This window comes from Monodon monoceros, unplaced genomic scaffold (assembly GCF_005190385.1).
Source record: "Monodon monoceros isolate NGI ecotype Baffin Bay Population unplaced genomic scaffold, NGI_Narwhal_1 Super_Scaffold_9, whole genome shotgun sequence".
NCBI classification, from domain to species: domain Eukaryota; kingdom Metazoa; phylum Chordata; class Mammalia; order Artiodactyla; family Monodontidae; genus Monodon; species Monodon monoceros.
In genome coordinates, this window is record NW_021703786.1 from 32,451,952 (window position 1) to 32,469,690 (window position 17,739).

General features: G+C 53.2%; 1 protein-coding gene across 4 annotated transcripts in view; it reads left to right on the forward strand.

The window, feature by feature from the left end:
• Positions 1-17,611, forward strand: part of SLC39A11 (solute carrier family 39 member 11) — a 431,705-nt gene extending 414,094 nt beyond the window's left edge. For 2 of the 4 annotated variants that reach the window (XM_029210793.1, XM_029210792.1), the window contains exons 8-10: positions 12,039-12,137; positions 14,752-14,910; positions 15,951-16,191. In XM_029210793.1, coding sequence (XP_029066626.1) covers positions 12,039-12,137; positions 14,752-14,910; positions 15,951-16,029 — 337 coding nt within the window. In that variant the 3' untranslated portion in view covers positions 16,030-16,191. Of the gene's footprint in view, positions 1-12,038; positions 12,138-14,751; positions 14,911-15,950 lie in introns of all 4 variants that reach the window. The other 2 variants (XM_029210794.1, XM_029210795.1) reach the window with 1 other exon arrangement.
• The last annotated feature ends 128 nt before the right edge of the window (positions 17,612-17,739 follow it).

Sequence of the window (17,739 nt, forward strand, 5' to 3'; positions counted from 1 at the left end):
GGTCTTATACGGCCGCCTAAACTCTTGATGTGAAGTTCAAAAGCAGGCAGCACTGAGCTTCACGGGTTAGAGGTGAGGGTCATGACTCCTCTTGGGGCCAGGCCAGCGCGGAGCGGGAAGCCCAGGGCTCAGGGGCTCTTGGGTGCTGGTACTGTCCTGTTTCTTGATCTGGGTGTGGGTTTCATGAAATTCAGCGAGTTTCTGAAAAGACATCCAGCCGGCCACTTATAATGTGTGCTCTTCTCTGCACGTACATTCAGCCTCAGTGAAACATCTTTATTAAAAGGAGGTTATGCTCTTCCCAAAAGTCTGACCCCCACCCAGGACTTGAGTTCCCGCCTTTATTCTAGAGTCCCTGTATTTTGCTCAAATGCATTGTTTTTAAAATAAGAGTGATATTCCTTTTTTTTTTTAAATAGATTTTAAAAAAATTTATTTATTACTTTTGTTTGGCCGCGTTGGGTCTTCGTTGCAGTGCGCAGGCTTCTCATTGCGGTGGCTTCTCTTGTTGCGGAGCACGGGCTCTAGGCGTGCGGGCTTCAGTAGTTGTGGCGCACGGGCTTAGTTGCTCCGCAGCATGTAGGATCTTCCCGGACCAGGGCTTGAACCTGTGTCCCCTGCATTGGCGGGTGGATTCTTAACCACTGTGCCACCAGGGAAGTCCCAAGAGTGATATTTCTTGACCTTTTACTATAAACTAAGTTAGAGTTTAATTATTTCTGATGAGCATACCACGCTGGGTTTATTTCCTAGCAGGGTTAGTGATTTGTATACAAATGGACTTTTCTTGGTTCTCTCCTGGAGCAGATGGGTGAAAAATAATAATAATAAAATAAAATTCCAAGTATATTAGGGAGAATTAACCAAAAAAATCGTTGCTCTCGGCCACCGGCACCTCATATCAATTCACGGATGAGAAAGCACAGCTTAGTTTTGCCTGTTTAGAGACTTTCTGTAAATAGAATCACAGAGCATTTTACTGTTTTGTGTCTAGCTTCTTTCAGTCAAAATTCTGTCTCTAAGATGCTTTGTCCTGTAGCATGGCACTGGAGATTGTTTATTCTCACTGCTGTACACCGTATTCCATCGTGGGAACGGAACACAATGTATTATTGATTGATTCTGTCTTGGACGGGCATTTGCTTCATGTCCAGTTTGGGGCCATTATGGATAGGGCTCTACTGTGAACCTCCTAGTACATGGCTTTGAGTGAACATATAAGCATATTGCTCTTGGGTATGTACCCCTGGGTGCTTTTCACATCGCGTAAGGCAGCCTCACACCTGGCCTGTGCATAGGCTTGACTTACTTGCTGGGATACTTAGCAGGTCAAGGTCCCCAGGGCATCCCTCGGGGACCTAGAGATCCCCTAGCTGTCTGTAGGCTTCTCTGCTTTCTGACAAGGAGAAGTGCACAGAGGTGGCCTGAGTCACCCGCAGACACCACCCTGCCTTGTGGCTTGACTTCCTGGGGCTGCTCCCCGCCCACGTTGGGGAGGGCGGCGGACTTGAAGGGAACCCATGGGTCATCTCATCTTTCCAGCCCGTGGCAGTAAGCCTCCCAGAACAGAAAGAAGGGGTGGGGAAAGATCCCTTGCGTGCTAAGCCAGCTCCACTGAGCAGGTAGGGCCGGGCAGCCCTGCGGGGAGCACCCAGCCCCTTCCCACCTACACGCTCGTCAAACACCTCAGCAAGCTGCTCGAGTGGGAAGCCGGTGATGTCACCGCAGAGCCTGAACAATCAGGCCTTTCATGGCAGGATGATAACAATCAAAACAGTATGTAAGGGCCTGCCACGCAAGAACACACACGCTCATGGCTCATGGGAGGATCTGAAAGCCGAGGTGAAGCAGGTCTTGTCAGGAATACGCCAAGCTCCTTTCACACTCAGCCGGCCAGAGAACGTAGCCTGGAGAGCCAGGCCGCGGGTTGCAAGGACGCTCACTTGCCAATTTTCAGAGAAAACCAGGACTCTCTCTACCACCTCCCCAGGACGCCTCACCTCCAACCCCAGAACTAACCCCTACGCTGAGCATAAGCTGAGCTTGGGGTTCCAGCAGGAATGTCCCACTGCACAACTCCAGGGGGTGCCATTCACCGAGAGCACAGTGTGCTCCCCGAATTGTGCAACATTGAGTTTCTGAAGCTACTGCCTTTGGAACAAGGGAGCAGAGGCCTGGTGGTTCTCAGGTGTTGTTTTTACCTTGAATCCCAGGAATCTGTCTTGCTTGAGCTAAGCTCCCTAGAAGACTCGACTCCACTGAGCCTAGAAATTCTCAAATAAGATGCACAAGATCAGATGTTTTTCTTGTTCAGTCTGAGCAGTTTCTGGTGTTCAGATATTTGCTGCAGAAGCAAATATCTCACCTAAACTCTTGCTTACTCTGGGTCAGTTGTTCTTAACCAGGGGACATTTTGCAATGTCTGGAGATGTTTTTGGTTGTCCCCGCTAGCAGGATGCTACTGGCATCTAGTGAGTAGAGGCCAGGGATGCTGCTAGACATCCTACAGTGCACAAGACGCGCCCTCACAACAAAGAATGAACTGGTCCAAAATGTCAACAGTGGCAATGTCAAGAAGCCTGCTGTAGATAGGATGTTCTGACCCCATTAACCCCGGAGGCCACTTGTTAACATCTGCCCCACCTGGCCTTCTCTCCCGTCTACCAGAGTGGGCCAGAGCCTCAGCTCGCTGGTCCAGCAGGCATGAGGCAGCACCTGGTTCTCTGCTGGGGCTTTGAGCCCAGGTAACCGTCTGTGTCCACGATGCTTTGATGGGTCCGTGTGAGGCCCAGAGGACCCGAGGCTTATAGAATAGCGGTTAAGAGGACCCTCTGTCACTTCCCAGCTGGGTAGCCCTGGAGACAAGTCGCTGAACCTTGTGCATCACTTTCCCCATCTGTAAAATGGGGATAATGATGGTAGGAAACACTTAGGAGGTGGTGGCGAGGGGTGAGGCGTGTTGCTACATGTAAAATGCTTCCAGCCACGCCTGAAACTTAGTCACGCTCCGTAAACGGCAGACATGATTATCATCACTCTTATTCCAGCCGGAGGACCTTAGTCTCTCTCTGACGGGCGCGGTAACAAAAGAGAAGCTGGTTCCCGCCGCAGGTTGTTGCAGTGGGATCTGTGCTGCTCCCAGCGCAGGCTTTGTGCTGCTGCCGACCCTCGCTGAAAGCTTTCCCCGAGCTCAAGGCCCGAGACATACATTCTTTTTTTTTTTTTCCCTGGCTGTGTGGCATCTTAGTTCCCTGACCAGGGATCGAACCCATGCACCCTGCAGTGGAAGCGCGGGTTCTTAACTGCTGGGCCGCCAGGGAAGTCCCCTGGAGACATTCTTAAGTGAAAGGCTTGAGTGGATACGGCTAAGGCATGGATTTCAAGGGAACCCCCTTCAAGGGTCTCATTCAGCACAGGGGTCGGTCTCCAAAGATGGGTGTAGACTCCTGGGATGCAACCTCATACTTGGCCTTGCAGAGACCCCTGGGGTGGAGCTGGGGCATTTAGCACTTGTCCTGAAAAGCCGGCAGACTCAGCTGTGCACAGGAAAGGTTCTTAGGAGATGATGCCAAGGAGAGACGGGCTTTGACTCCAAAGCATCTTCTGCTCTTGTTCGTGCGTTGGTTTTAAATCGGGGAAGGGGAGACAAGGGCAGGCCTGGACTGCCCTGCCCTAGCATCTCACACTGCTGCTTCCACCGTCGCTTCTTCCTGTAGCAGAAGCATCTCCCCATCTCTCTCTAGCTATCGAAAGGCTCCCCACCCTTCAAAGTCCATCTTGAGTGCCACCTTCTCCAGGAAGGATTCCCGGATCACCTTCCTCCCTGTAGGCTCTGTGCTTCTCTTATGGCCTTTGGCAAGCTCTGTGCTGTCCTTCAGTCATTTGTAGGCGGGTTTCTTCACCCGCTATTAGGTTGTAAACCCCTTGAAGATGGGGGCCCTTCGCAACATCTTCGTGTGCCGCGTGAGCTCTCACACATGGCTGGGGCTCAGTGCTGGATTCTGGGGTCACTCCTGAGAAGAGAGTTCCCCCTGGCTGCCAGCTGCTATTGCCAGCCTTGGTTCTGACCCGGAGGTCACAGAATCTGGAAGGGTGGGAAGCATGAGTTGGAGGAGAAATTCGCCTGAGGTCGGAAAGGCCACCAGGCTGCGGGGACCTAGGGGCCTGAGTGTCCGGCTCATTCAGGAGCCTCGGGCAGTTTTCACGCAAGCTGCCATTTAAGGAGCGTCCACTCTGGGCTGTGAGCTCTGCTCGGCGGCATTTCACAGAGACCATCCCCCATCCGCAGAAGAGCCCGATTTACGAGTAAAAGCAGACGCAACGCGCCAGGTCTCAGCGGTGCACCTGGGGATGCAGGCAAGTGACACTGCCTGCAAAGACCTTGAACTTCTCTGTGCTTTTGTTGTCTACTAACAAAGAAGGTGTTGAACAAGGGAACTCGGAAGGCCCCGTAGCCTGGGTGACTTTTAACTCTGAGGTGGGGCAGGAGCGGGGAAGGCAGCCCCTGGAGGGAAAGGGGGTCAGGCCTCTTAGAAAAAGCAGAAGCACCTGCCCACTGGGACGGCCTTCCTTCCTGTCACCCACCTCTTGGGAAGACTGGTATCTGAAGGTGAGGGTGGGTAGCACCACCCCGCCCAAGCTGGCAGCCCGGAGGACCAGCATTGCACCTCAGAGGCCCTGGCCATCTGCCCCCACAGGCTGGGAGAGCAAGGAATACGAGAGGCAGTGGAGGGGCACCCTGGGGCTCTGGCTTGCGCCCTTGCATCCAGACTGGGGCGTGAGCACCCACCGCCCCGCCTGTGCCTCCTTGGCACCCCCCATGGGCCCAGCCCACTCTGTCTGCAGAGAGGCAGTACCTGGGGGTGAGCCCTGTGCCTTCCCTGCCCCCTCCAGGTCCCCCCAGCCCCGGGGTTTCCAGCTGCCTTCTAGCCCCAAGCAGGCTGACCAGTCCCCTTGTGTCCCTACCCCAGACGGAGAGCAGAGTGCCTGCTGCTTGTCACTGCAGGGAGGCCAACCTCTCCTGCCCCCGCCATGCCCGGCCAGCTCGGGGCTGGGCTGGAGACAGAGAGCCACACTCATTGTGGACCGACCTGACGCTCTTGGGGCTGGTGAGGACTGGAGGGAGATGTATCTGAGGGGTCCAGGAGCGGTTGGAACGTGCGTTAGACCATCAGAAGTGTTGGATAGTGAAAAACGACAACAACAACACAACATCTGCTCAGCTTCCAAGACTGTGTGCACGTCCTCTGCGGCAAATTAAAATTCTCACCCAAGTTTGCTTCTGCCACCCAGCAGGCTTCTGGGTGCTTCCAAGGATGACCGACCTCATCCCAGTTGGCCCCAGACATCCCCCGTTTCAACACCGAACGTCCAGTGTCCCAGGAAACCGGGGCAATTGGGCACCCCAGTTACCATCACAAAACTCAGACTGCAGTCAGAGAGTCCTGACTTCCACACATTTGCTTACGCTGTGGACAGCGTGTGTGTGGGGGGTACGTGGCTGCTCACCCCTCCCCGGGGTCAGAGGAGAGTGAGGTTTTGTCTTCTTCCTTCCTGCCATTCTCTCTTACATCTTGGCATGTTAAAAAAAAAAAAAAAAAACTCCTAGGAAATGAACTTTAAAAACAGCTGGACTGGGTCTGCCCCTCCTAGAAAATTCAGGTTCTTAAGGGAGAGGAAAAGAGAAGTGTGAACAGTCCAAGCCAAATCCAGCTCCTCTGCAGAGGTAACCCTTCTGGACAGACCCTGGGCTCACCTACCCAGAGCCCCTGCACGTGCAGCCCAGCCCCCAGGAGCCATCACCCCCCACCACTGCCCCATGACCCCTGCCCTTAACCCTCCCTCCTCCTTCCCCTCTTTCCCCTCCACTTGCTCTCCCCACCCACCCCCTGCCCCGGCCCCGTTCTCCCATAGACAAGCCTTTCCTGGCCTTTCCCGGCCCTTCTCACAGGATTCCCTCCCTTGTTGCTCCCTTAAGTCCCGGGGAGCAGGTCACCGTGGAGCTTGACTTGTCACCAAAGGGCAGGGACCCTGTCAGGGACAGCCTGTGGTTTCTTTCTTAAAGAACCCTTCGTTCCCACTTCCCTCTCCCTGCCACTGACTTGCTGAGGTCCGGACTGGTCACGGTGTCTTTGCTCCCCTGCCCAAAAGAACAAAACCCAGGAGGCAGGGGCCTCGCGTCTTCTGAAGGGCCAGGGTTTGGGCTTTTCCTGTTGCTTTTTTTTTTTTTTTTAACAGTTTTATTGGAGTATAATTGCTTTACAATGGTGTGTTAGTTTCTGCTGTATAACAAAGTGAATCAGCTGTATGTATACGTATGTCCCCATATCCCCTCCCTCTTGCGTCTCCCTCCCTCCCGCCCTCCCTATCCCACCCCTCTAGGTGGTCACAAAGCACCGAGCTGATCTCCCTGTGCTATGCGGCTGCTTCCCACTAGCTACCTACTGTACATTTGGTAGTGTGTAGAGTGTAGATACGTCCATGCCATCCTCTCACTTCGTCCCAGCTTCCCCTTCCCCCTCCCCGTGTCCTCAAGTCCATCCTCTACGTCTGCGTCTTTGTTCCTGTTGCTTCTGAATCCTGTTTGGAATCTTCATAGCCCATCCTGGAAAAGAAGCCTCTCATTCGGGCTTTCCCTTCCCAAGTGTAAATGATGGACGGGAGAGTCCAGCAAGCCCCATGCCCTGGGGATGCCGGCAGGGGCAGGGTGTCCGTAGGCGTGGAGGCCACGGGGGGAGCACAGTGGGGCTGCAGGAGGGAGTGAGCGCGCCTGGAGCGTCCTGCACGCCCAGCGCCCGTGGAGGCTGCGCGCCCACCCCTGGCAGCCAGTGTAGGCCCCCCCCCGCTCCTGAGTCAGCTCTGAGCTCGGGCTTCCGAGGGACCAGCCCTGCCACCCTGAGCCCGGCCTCACTGCTGCTGCTTCGCACCTGGACACACGGGGCGTTACCCCCCTATCACTTTTGTTGGTATGTCCTGTGTCCCCAGTCACCCTCCACTTTGATGCTCCTGCGGTTTCCCAGGATCCCCTCCAGCGCCCCGACCTAGTCTGCAGGCCACCTGACTCAGTCACAAGTGGCCGCTGGTGCCCTCGGCTCCCAGCAGGGGCCGGCCCTGGGATGCTCCCTTGGTGGGTGTCAGGTAGCAGGGCAGGGGCTCCTGAGTTGGAGGTGGGTGTGGCCACCGCCCTCATCCTCAACCCCTTTGATAACTTCTTGGGCCAGTGGTCCTCGGCGCGGTCATCACGCTCCTAAAACCTGCAGGCACGCTGCCTGACGCCGCAGCTCATCGGAATACCCAGGGGGTTTCATTCGATTTCCTGAGCTGATGCAAGTGGAAGAGCAGAATAGAGGGTGTGGAGGGGACTGAACCCTTCCATGGGGTCACCCCCACAGATGCAGAGCACACGGAGGCCAAGGGAACGTGATGCACTGGTGTGTGTGTGCAAAAGGGACATATACGAAGGTGGGAAGGGCAGAGAAGCTGCAGTCCAGCCCTTGCTGTGGGCTGGAGGAGCCCAGGTGCACTCAGGAGAGATTCCACGGTCGCCCAGCGAGGCGACGCCCTGCTGAGAAAGGCTGGCTGGCAGGATCCCGAGGGTGTGGTACCTGGCTGGGCTGGCAGCCCCGTGCCAGAGCGGGGGCAGGGCCCAGGGGACGTGGCTCACCAGGCGTAGAAGAATGGGGTTTCTGTGCTGCTTATCAGGATGGCGGCTCCCGGGCGGGATGCAAGGAGGTTCCAGAGCCCGCCCAGCGGATGGCTGCCATCCGTCCCAAGTCATGGCAAGGACTTTGAACGGGGGACCCCACCTCTGACTCACTGGCGGCACAGGGCGGCAGCTCCCTCCCCGGGTAGGTCTGGGGTGAGTCGTGTGCCAGCCTGTGGACACAGGGGACAGGCGATGGCTTTGGACAGTGAGTCAGCTGCACAATGCTGTCAGACGAGGGATGGAAGACCTGGACAGACACCTGGACCTTCCTCGTTGAAAGAAAGCTTGGACCTTCGCAAAAGGTCAAGGAGCTGGTTGTATCCACTCAACCATTTGGGGGGCAGTGAAGAGATAGTGAAAAGGTTTGGAGGAGAAAGACGCCGCTGTGAGGGTCGGTCCAAGAAGGTAGGGCAGGGGCTAGTGAAACATTGGCAAGGATTCGCCCTTAAGGTTCACTCCATCACCAGAAATATATTTCAAAGGCTCCCCACTCCTGGAATAGGAGCTCAGGGTCAGCTTGGGCTATGAAAGTGACAGCAGAAGCCTCTAGAAGAGGCTGTATTCCTGCCCAGGGCTGGTGGGAGCATGCTTGTCAGGGTCCTGTAACTTGAGTAAGGCTGGACAAAGTGACCCAAAGCTGGGTTTGGATTCCTAGACTCGGGACCCAGCAGGTGAGAAGAGGCGAGACTCTTGACTCTGATCCCCAAACCAGCCCCCAGCCCCACCCACCGAGGCCGGCTCTCATCCTCCCCCACCCACCCCCCCCGCCCCCGACAACAGAGGTGTTTGTTCTCAGGCCTTCTGAGGCAAGAAAGGACACTCTTGACCCTTTTACCCTGCCCTTTAGACTGGCTGGGGAGTGATGGCCTCACCGCCTTGCACACCTGCCTATTTAAAAAGCAAAGGAGCAGAACAGTAGCTTTTGCCTAAAAAATCACAAGGCAGATTTCTCTCTGGACCCTGTCTAATTTCTCCTACTCTCGTTGTCTCCTGTGAAATCGGGGCAGATCTGGGCTGCCGTGGAGAAGGTGTGGGCCAGGGTTCACTCCCAGCCCTCACCTGGCAGAGGTACTTCTGCCTTGGACAAAATCTCAAGGGTCACCCAGGGGCGACCCTCTAGGCTCGTCATCCACTGAGGACGTCCATACTCAGAAAGGCAGCAGGACAGTCAAGTCCAAGCTCATCAAAGTGCCTCGTAAGCCCTCCCAGCAGCTCATGTCCCTTCTGTGCCAAGGGGAGGATCCATCTCTGGGCACTTCCTGGGTCTCAGCGGGGATGGACCCCGGAGGTGACCAGGGGAAGGATGCCCGCCCAGGGCAATCATGAGTCCGGGGCTCCTGGGAGTTTCTGTGCCCCGTGAGCCGACTGGCCAGCAGCACGCAGGGAGCCCGGTATCAGAAAGACCTTCACGTTCACAGCGGCTCTCCAGGGAGGTACACTTGGCCTGTCCAACCTTACAAGGGGTGTAAATGTCTCACAGGAGTGTCAACAAGAACAAATGAACGAGTGCTGGTGGGGATGTAAGCACAGGTGGGCCAAAGTCAGATCTATCTGACGCAGGACTTTGCAAGGGCATGAGTGTTGACTCGGGGCAGCAAGTACTCAGCCTGTCTCGGAAAGGGGACCTGTGAGTTCTTGGAAAGACCTCCCAGCTGGAAAGGGTTCAGCCCCACCCTGGCCCAGCCCTGCTTCCTGACGCTGAGTCAGTTCTGTTGTTGACCCTGACTGTCCTACAGTCCCATTCTCTGTCACCCCTCCTGTCATCAACTCACACTGGAACCTTAGTGATAACGCTCACCTCCACCTCACAATAGACTCTGATTAGGTTCTCAGGACACGCCAGCTCCTGTGTGCCAAGGGCTTTAGAGGGCCCATCCCAGGGCATCACCCTGGCAACCCTGGGATGCCGGGGGTTGTATTGTTCTTTGAATTTCACGGCAGGGGGAATGGAAGGTAGCACGCCAACATATCGTGGGCCCAGGAGTCGAACACAAGAAGACGAACTGCAAAGCCCAGACTTTACTGTGTGCCAGGCGGCGAGGACCTCGGGGCAGTACGGGGGGCTCACGGCCCAGGGTTGTGGTTCCGTCTTGTCGGATCTTTCTGTACCCCTCAGGCATTAGGGCAGGAGTCTGCCAACTCTGCAGCCCGTGGGCCTAATCCAGCCCCCGACCTGCTTTTATAAATAAAGTTTTATTGGAACTCAGCCATGCACTTTTCTTTACATATTGGCTGCTCTCCCACTGCAGTGACAGAGTTGAATAGTTGCAACAGAGACCCGATGGCCCGCAAAGCCTAAAATATTTACTTACTGGCCCTGTTTGCTGCCCTCTGGCTCCTGGGATGAGGTCAGAGCATGTCTGAACCCCTTCCTCTCTAAGAAGTAAAAGGAGAGAGCTGCCTTAGGTAACGTAGGCAAGGATGCCAGTAACCTTGCGGGGGAAGGTCAGCGCCCACTGAGCGGTACCGCCAGGGGCCCTTTGTGGACGTGCCAGGTGGGGTGTCTTCCTGTCTGCCCACTGCATCTTATGAAGAGTTTGGCCTGGCTTTGGGGGGCCACGCTCAATGACCCTGTCAGCCCTAAGCCACCAGAACAGTTCCTTTATCAAAAGACTAATAGTAATTTTTCAGATGCTCATCGTCACTTTGATGCGCTGGTGGGTGGATGTTCATGGGAAGCATCATGAAGTTGTCCAGAAGGGACAGGATGAGAGTTGATTAAAGGAAGCCCGTGCAAGATAAATGTAAGTCCAAGGTTCTGGAAGGGTCAGGATCTTCCTAAGAGTCTCCTTGACCTGGCAGCTCCCAGGTGGAGGCTCCCTCCTCCCAAGATGTCTGGAGCTATGAGTCCTGTATGAAGGATGCATGCGTGAGTTGGGGGAATAAAAGAAAACACAGGCTGAGTTTCAGGCCCTCAAACAAAAAGGAGATGAAATATTAAACACTGGGGATTATCATAGGTATTCTCTGCTGGAGGTAGAACAGGAGCCCGTGGCCTAATGGAAGTGTGTCCCTGTCCCAGGATCGTGGGGTAGGTGAGTGGGCAAGGAGGCCAGGGTGGAGCCGGCTGCTGGTCGACAGCACTCCCTGGCCGCTGTCCAGAGCTGATGGGCGGATTCCTGTTGGCAGCAAGGTAGACGGACGTGAGCACATTGACTGGAAAGCCAAGTGACAGTGGAGTTTCCCTTTTCTATCTAATCCATCCACAACTCCCTCAGGCCACATTCCAGCATTGCTTGCCAAGTGGCAGCCACATGTCATGCCCTTGAGATCCTTAGTGACCAGGTGAGTCCTCGTGGACCTGTCCAGCCAAGGTAGAATCTCGTCTTGGGAGATACCCTAAAACTGCCTTCCTGTTGCCTTTAGACTGACCCTGTTTCCTTCCCATCTTCCCTTTCCTTCCTCTACCAATGGATGTGCAGTTCAGTCATGGTAGTTTGCTGCGCGGGGAATGAGGGTTCTTAATTTATGTGCGCACCTGGGGACCTCCCTGGGGGGTCATGTATCGCTTTTGTCCCCGTCTCTTTCTGTTTCTCCTTCCGTTGTACTCCAATACCTGGTTTGTGTGCAAGGCAGGCTCTCGAGGCTGGGCTCCGACTAAGTGACCAATTCACAGAGCCCAGCCCCTAAGTGTCCTGCAGAGGCAGGAGGGCAGAGGGTCACCGTGAGCTCCCCAGGGGCCCCAGGAAGTCCAGTGCCAGTGCCAGACCAGCATGCAGACAGCCCGTGGGGAAGCCCAGCCCAGACCCAGATCTGTGTCCCCATCAGAGTCTGCATCCGTACTTCCTTGTCCCATTTCTGAAGTTGCTTCTGGACAAAATGTGATCTCTCCATCTCTATGCCGTAACGGAATGGAACCCCAAAAGTGCTGAACACCTCATATGTGCTAGGGACTTCATAGGCATGAAATCAGGTCCCTGGGTGACAGCAGTCCTTCATGGTTGAAGTTAGTATCCCCACGTGACCCCCTGCACGTTACATACAAAGATCTGAGGTGTAGAAGTTCGATGATTTGTGCAGAGTCGTGCAGCTAAGTGGCAGAACTTGGGTTATCCTAACACCCAGTCTGTGTGCTCCCCGCTGTGCTGTAAGGTCCATAAACATGGAGCATCTCCAGGGACCAAGGACAGCGTGAAGCGGGGAGGATCCGTGTCCCCTTCCTCCTCGTGTTCACCTGCACGCATGCCCTGAGCTTTCCCCTTCCCTCACCTGTCACAGGGATCCACTGGGGCCTCTGATACCATAGGAGGGCATTGGGCAGTGGCCAGGGCCCCCGTCCGTGTGGGCGCTCCGTTCTGGACATCCGCCTTCACATGCCTTCTTGGTCTTTCAGGAATTTAGCCATTGGAATTGGGATCCAGAATTTCCCGGAGGGCCTTGCTGTCAGCCTCCCACTGCGAGGGGCTGGATTCTCCACCTGGAGAGCCTTCTGGTAAGTGCTCCAGACGCCCAGGGTTGGGTCCGATGTGGAGGTCAGAGCAGTCCTCCTGCGGGCAAGAGCAACCTCTTCTGGCCTGGAAGTGAATCTGAAGCTTCTGGAAACACCAACAACCTGGTTGAATCCTGCACCCCCAGAGCTGGGAGAAGCCTCCAGAAACTCATCTCTTGACCTTCAGCCCGTGTTTCCTATTTTCAGAACCCCTCCAGGGATAGACACGCCCACTCTGGGTGGGGTTTTCTCTCTCTCGGGTGGGGAGAAGCAAGGCAGACCTTGTGTCCACTCTCCATGTCCCATACGCCCTAAGGAGGCTCACTCACCGCAGCCTGTCCTCAAGAGTCATCACATTAGCTCCCGCCATGACCCTGGTCACAGCGGAGACCAGGATTATGTGAACAGCACCTGGGCAGGTGAAGCTGCGGTGCTCACGCTTTGCGTTTTCATAGCCCCCAAAGGGCTTTCAAGTCCATTCCCTAATTTTACGTTTTCAGTGACCTGTAAGGTAAGGCCCCAGGTCTCAGAGGAGGGGATCATGGCCCCGAGTGTCAGCCGGCCGGCTCATCAGGCAGTGATGCCAAGGTTGCTGCAGGCTCTTCTGCCCCTCAACTCAGGACTCTGAGCCTCAGAACACCCCTTTATTGAAGGAGCCGCCGCTCTAGAATGTACGCTGAGAGCACTCAAGGGCTGCTCATAACAACAGTTAAAAAACGCCTTCCAGGGCTTCCCTGGTGGCGCAGTGGTTGAGAGTCCGCCTGCCGCTGCAGGGGACACGGGTTCGTGCCCCGGTCCGGGAAGATCCCACGTGCCGCGGAGCGGCTGGGCCCGTGAGCCATGGCCGCTGAGCCTGCGCGTCCGGAGCCTGTGCTCCGCAACGGGAGAGGCCACAGCAGTGAGAGGCCCGCGTGCCGCAAAAAAAAAAAAAAAAAAAAAAAAAAGCCTTCCATTTTATAGGGCCTTGTGACTTACAAGTTCTTGCATATACTTAAATCATTTTAGTTCCATCCTGTGTCATCTCTTTCTCCATTGCTGGAGACTACAGAATAGAGGTTTCGGGGGAAGGGCAGAGAAACATGGCCCTAGAAATTTTTTTCAAATGTGAGTTCTGTGAGCCCAGAAGCCGTGACTGCCGTCTCATACAGGAGAGACTCCAGGGGAGGGGAGGGGGGTATCTGTGGTCAGTGTCCAGACCCTGAGATTAAAGTGTTTGTTTAACTGGACACACTCAAGCGTCTGCGGGCCCGTGCATGTGAGCACAGAGCCGGGAAGCAGTGGCCCCTTGGAGGATGCTGCAGTGCAAACAGTGTCTCCCCCGTGCCCACCATCTGCTCCTGGCCAGGAAGAAGCGGGGGGAGGTGGGAGTTCACAGTCCTATCCTGTCATCTGCGGAGGAATGGAGGGGAAGTTTTCTCTCACCCCCATTTTACAGATGAAGGGACTGAGGCTCGGAGCCAATAATATCTTGCCAAGTGCCCACAGCAAGGAACAGTGGGAAAGATGTCCCAGCACCTTGTCTATTGGTGTCCAGCCTGTACAGGAGTCTCTTGGCGGTAGGGCTTAGCCGTGGGGTTCAGGTACTGGCTTACCTCCTGGCACTGAATTCTCAGGGCTCATGTGGGCTGCTGTTTTAATCGGGGCTCATGTGATTTCATCCTATAGAAACCCACTCTCACTAGCTCAAATAAAGGGAGTTTTTGAAAGGAGAAATCTCACCTTAATCCAAGATGGAGGGTAGTGGGGCCAGGCCCTCACTATATACATGGCCAGGTAGGTCCACCTTGTCGGCAGAGGTAGGCGGGTACAGCTCCTTCAGAAGGGGTGCCGTTGTGGCCGGAACCCCCAAAGATACCAGGCACAGCTGTCCTTGGGAAATGTCCATACCACTCCTAGTCAAGTGTCCCATCCTTCAGAAGACAATGTAGCCATCAACCAGTGAATGGGTATATAACATGTGGTGTATCCACACAGTGGGATATTATGCAGTCATCAAAGGAATGAAGTACTGACAGTTTTTACGATGTGGATGCACCTAGAAAACAGGATGCTAAGTGAAATAAGCCAGTAAAAAGGATCCCCTCTTGCATGACTCCGTTTATAGGAAATGTCCACAAGAGGCAAGTCCCTGGAGACAAAAAACAGATTAGTGGTTGCCAGGGTCTGGTGGGAGGGAGGAATGGGGAGTGGCTGCTAGTGGGTGTGGGGTTTCTTTTTCGGGATAATGAAAACGTTCTGGAATTAGATGGTGGTGAAATGGTTGCACAACCTTGTGAACATACTAGAAACCACTGAACTGCACACGTTAAATGGGTGCGCCATTTGGTATGTGAATTATATCTCAGTCATGTCATTATTTTAAAAGGACAATGTGGAAAACTTAAAACTCTAAAATAAACCTGGGAGGGGTGTCTCCTGGAACTCTGTAATAGGGAGCTGGGAAAGGAGACAGAGGTGGTGTAAAAACAAACAAAAACCAGCAAAGTGCTTTGGCACTGCCATGCCGATCTGATGTGGAAGACAATGCATCGTTTTCTAGAACTGAGTCAGCAGTCTGAGCATGCCTGTGTCTGATTGACCCTCCCCGCGGCGGGACGTGTCTCTGTTCTCTCCTTAGGTATGGGCAGCTCAGCGGCATGGTGGAGCCTCTGGCCGGGGTCTTTGGTGCCTTTGCCGTGGTGCTGGCGGAGCCCATCCTGCCCTATGCTCTGGCCTTTGCTGCCGGCTCCATGGTCTATGTGATCATGGATGACATCATCCCCGAAGCCCACATCAGGTGGGAGAGCTTCCCCTCCCCCATCTGTCCTTGTCTCTGTCCCAGCCCGGCTGGCCCCCACCTCTAGATCTGCCCTGTCTTTACTTGCTACTCTGTTCTTTACTCCCACCCCTTCCAGCCCCTTCCCAAGATCATCCTCACCGCGCCCCCCCCAACTGTGTTCTTTGAAACTAAAAGAGGAATAACGGGCAGGTGGGTGGAGAGTCAGACCAGGTCATATTAGGCAGTGGCATACATGCCCTGCCCTCCACCCCCAATGAAACAGACTATTATTTTCTTATATTCTCTCTCTCTCTCTCTTTAGATTTTTCTGTGGCTGGAATTAGGGAGAAGTGAGCTCTTAAATGTTGACCACAGCTATTCATTCAGGTTCTCATTGTCTAGCTATAGGCCAAGTGCTGGGGATGGAGGATTCCTCTCTTTGCTTCGTTTTGGTTTTTTCAGAAGAATGATTTTGAGGCTAGTGTTCAAGGTCAGATTATATAATATCTTCAGGAAATCATTGCTGCTTTTTATTATTCAAGCATGGATTGCAGAGCCATGATGGGTGACCTTGAGTAAGTTACTTACTTCTCTATGCCTCAGTTTCCCCAGAGTAAAATGAGGATAATAATAGTACTGATTTCATGTGTTTATCCTTTGGTATTACATGAGTTAGTCAGTTTGCCTGGCATATATATAGTAAGCCCCAATAAATGATACTTATTATTTATTGAAGCATAGTTAATTTACAATGTTGTGTTAGTTTCACGGGTACAGGAAAGTGATTCAGTTATACATAGATAGATAGATATTCTTTTTCAGATTCTTTTCCGTTATAGGTTATTACAAGATACCGAATATAGTTCGCTGTGCTATATAGTAGGTCCTTGTTTATTTTATAAATGGTGGTGTATCTGTTAATCCCAAGTCAATATTATTATTATTAACGGTAGTAGCATATTTCTCTTGGAATTGGACATTGTGGAGGATGCTTTCAGCCTGGACGCTGTCCCGCAGTGCATCAAAGTCTTCCTTTTCTTCCTTTCCTTCCCTCCTAGTGGTAACGGGAAACTGGCGTCCTGGGCCTCCATCCTGGGTTTTGTGGTGATGATGTCGTTGGATGTTGGTCTGGGCTAGTTGCTGAAGTGCCTCGGACCCCAGGAAAGGCAGCACGAGGAAACAGCCGGGATTGGCTTCTTCAGGACCACAGCCTCTTTCTTCACATCAAAACGTTTTTCCTTTCTCTCCTTTTTGTCTCATTACCCTGATTGACTCTGATCATGACAATTTTTAGTTTTCTTTTAAGGGAGATAGTGGTTTTATTTGGAATTTCCGGTAGTCACGGAACTACAGATTTTTGCTTGGCCACTACTTGGACTCTTTCTTCGGTGGGAAAACCAAGGACCTACAGATCAGGGAAGTCTCTGCTTTTGCACCTTTGGTCTCCCTCACTGGACTTGATGGCAACTCCTCAAGGTCACCTACAGAAGCAAGCTCCCAAGAGAGAGGTCTCCCAAGCATCTTCGCCTAGTGACTCAGAGCAGAGTGGCCAGGACAGCTCTTGTCTGTCCTTCCCGATCTTTTACCGTTGATCCTCTGTCCATCAAGCCTCGAACAGGAGCATCGTGGACGAAGCAACCTACTTCCCAAGGCCCAAGGAGGAACATACCTTCTTCTGCCTCCCCCGAGGGGGAGGCTGCATGGGGTGAGACACAGACAAAGGGAAGAAAAGCAGCTAGTCTTTCTCTCTTTCTCTTTTTTTAAGGCAAAGATTGACACTATTGAAGTTAAGGGAATTAGGACAACTGTGAACACACAGTGAGCCCTGTGAAAAGAGGACAGGGTGGAGCTTTGATCAGAGACCTCTGCTCTCTCTGGATTCCAAGAGCAAACCGGTTTGCCATGGTTTCGAAGTCCCCTAGACATTTGTTTTGATAAGCTTATAGGCTTCATTTTTCTAAGAGACTTGGGGACACCAGCAGACTGCTAGAACTCAACCCCTTCATTTACTTACGGAGGGAGCCACTTAAGCTCATTTAAGTGAACGAAAGACATTTGGAATCTGCACTGGGTCCTTCTCTGTTGACTATTCGGTAACTTATAACGTGACCCAGAGCTCTTAAGCTGCTGTGCTGGATTTTGGCCAGAGAGCTCAGGATAAGAGAGGAAAAGGGGTAGGAAAAGAAGAGGTATTTTTAACATTTCCCTTTTAAAGTAAACTTGAGACAAATCATCATTCTAAAATGACCCTAAAGAATGACTTGAACGAGACTACTCCCTTATCCACACAGCTTCTCCATCAGGGGTGACATAACTTGTCTGCTTCCAACATAGCTAAGGCCTGCCGTCCTCACTGGTCATAGGAGCCTTTGGGACCTTGAGTGGGCTCTGCTGACAAGGCAGGCAGCCCAGGAGGCAGGTATTCAGACAGTGTGTGATCAATGCCTGCCCTGCGTTTACATGTCTCATTGCTGCCAAGGGTGAATACTCTGTTCTGGGAATGCCCTATAACCCTACGCTAGATCTATGTTCGTTCTTCCGGAGCACTGATGATCAAAATTGAAGACACATTCAGAGGTTTGAGTGGTGGAGATTCGTTGGTTTGGTGGTTGGCATATGGGTATTTTTATGTCTTTGTATGTCGTTCTATATAATGCAGACTTCTTTCTGATGGACAAGACCTCATAACTGTGATTAATACCAATAAAGGGGATATTGTTGTGGATGACCTGTGCTACGTCCAGTCCTTTTCAAAAAGCTGCTTCTTTCCAGGGTTGATCATATAAGAGCTAACTCAAGTTAGTCCTAGTATCTACCCTACCCAACACCAGGAGAAGCAAAGGTAGT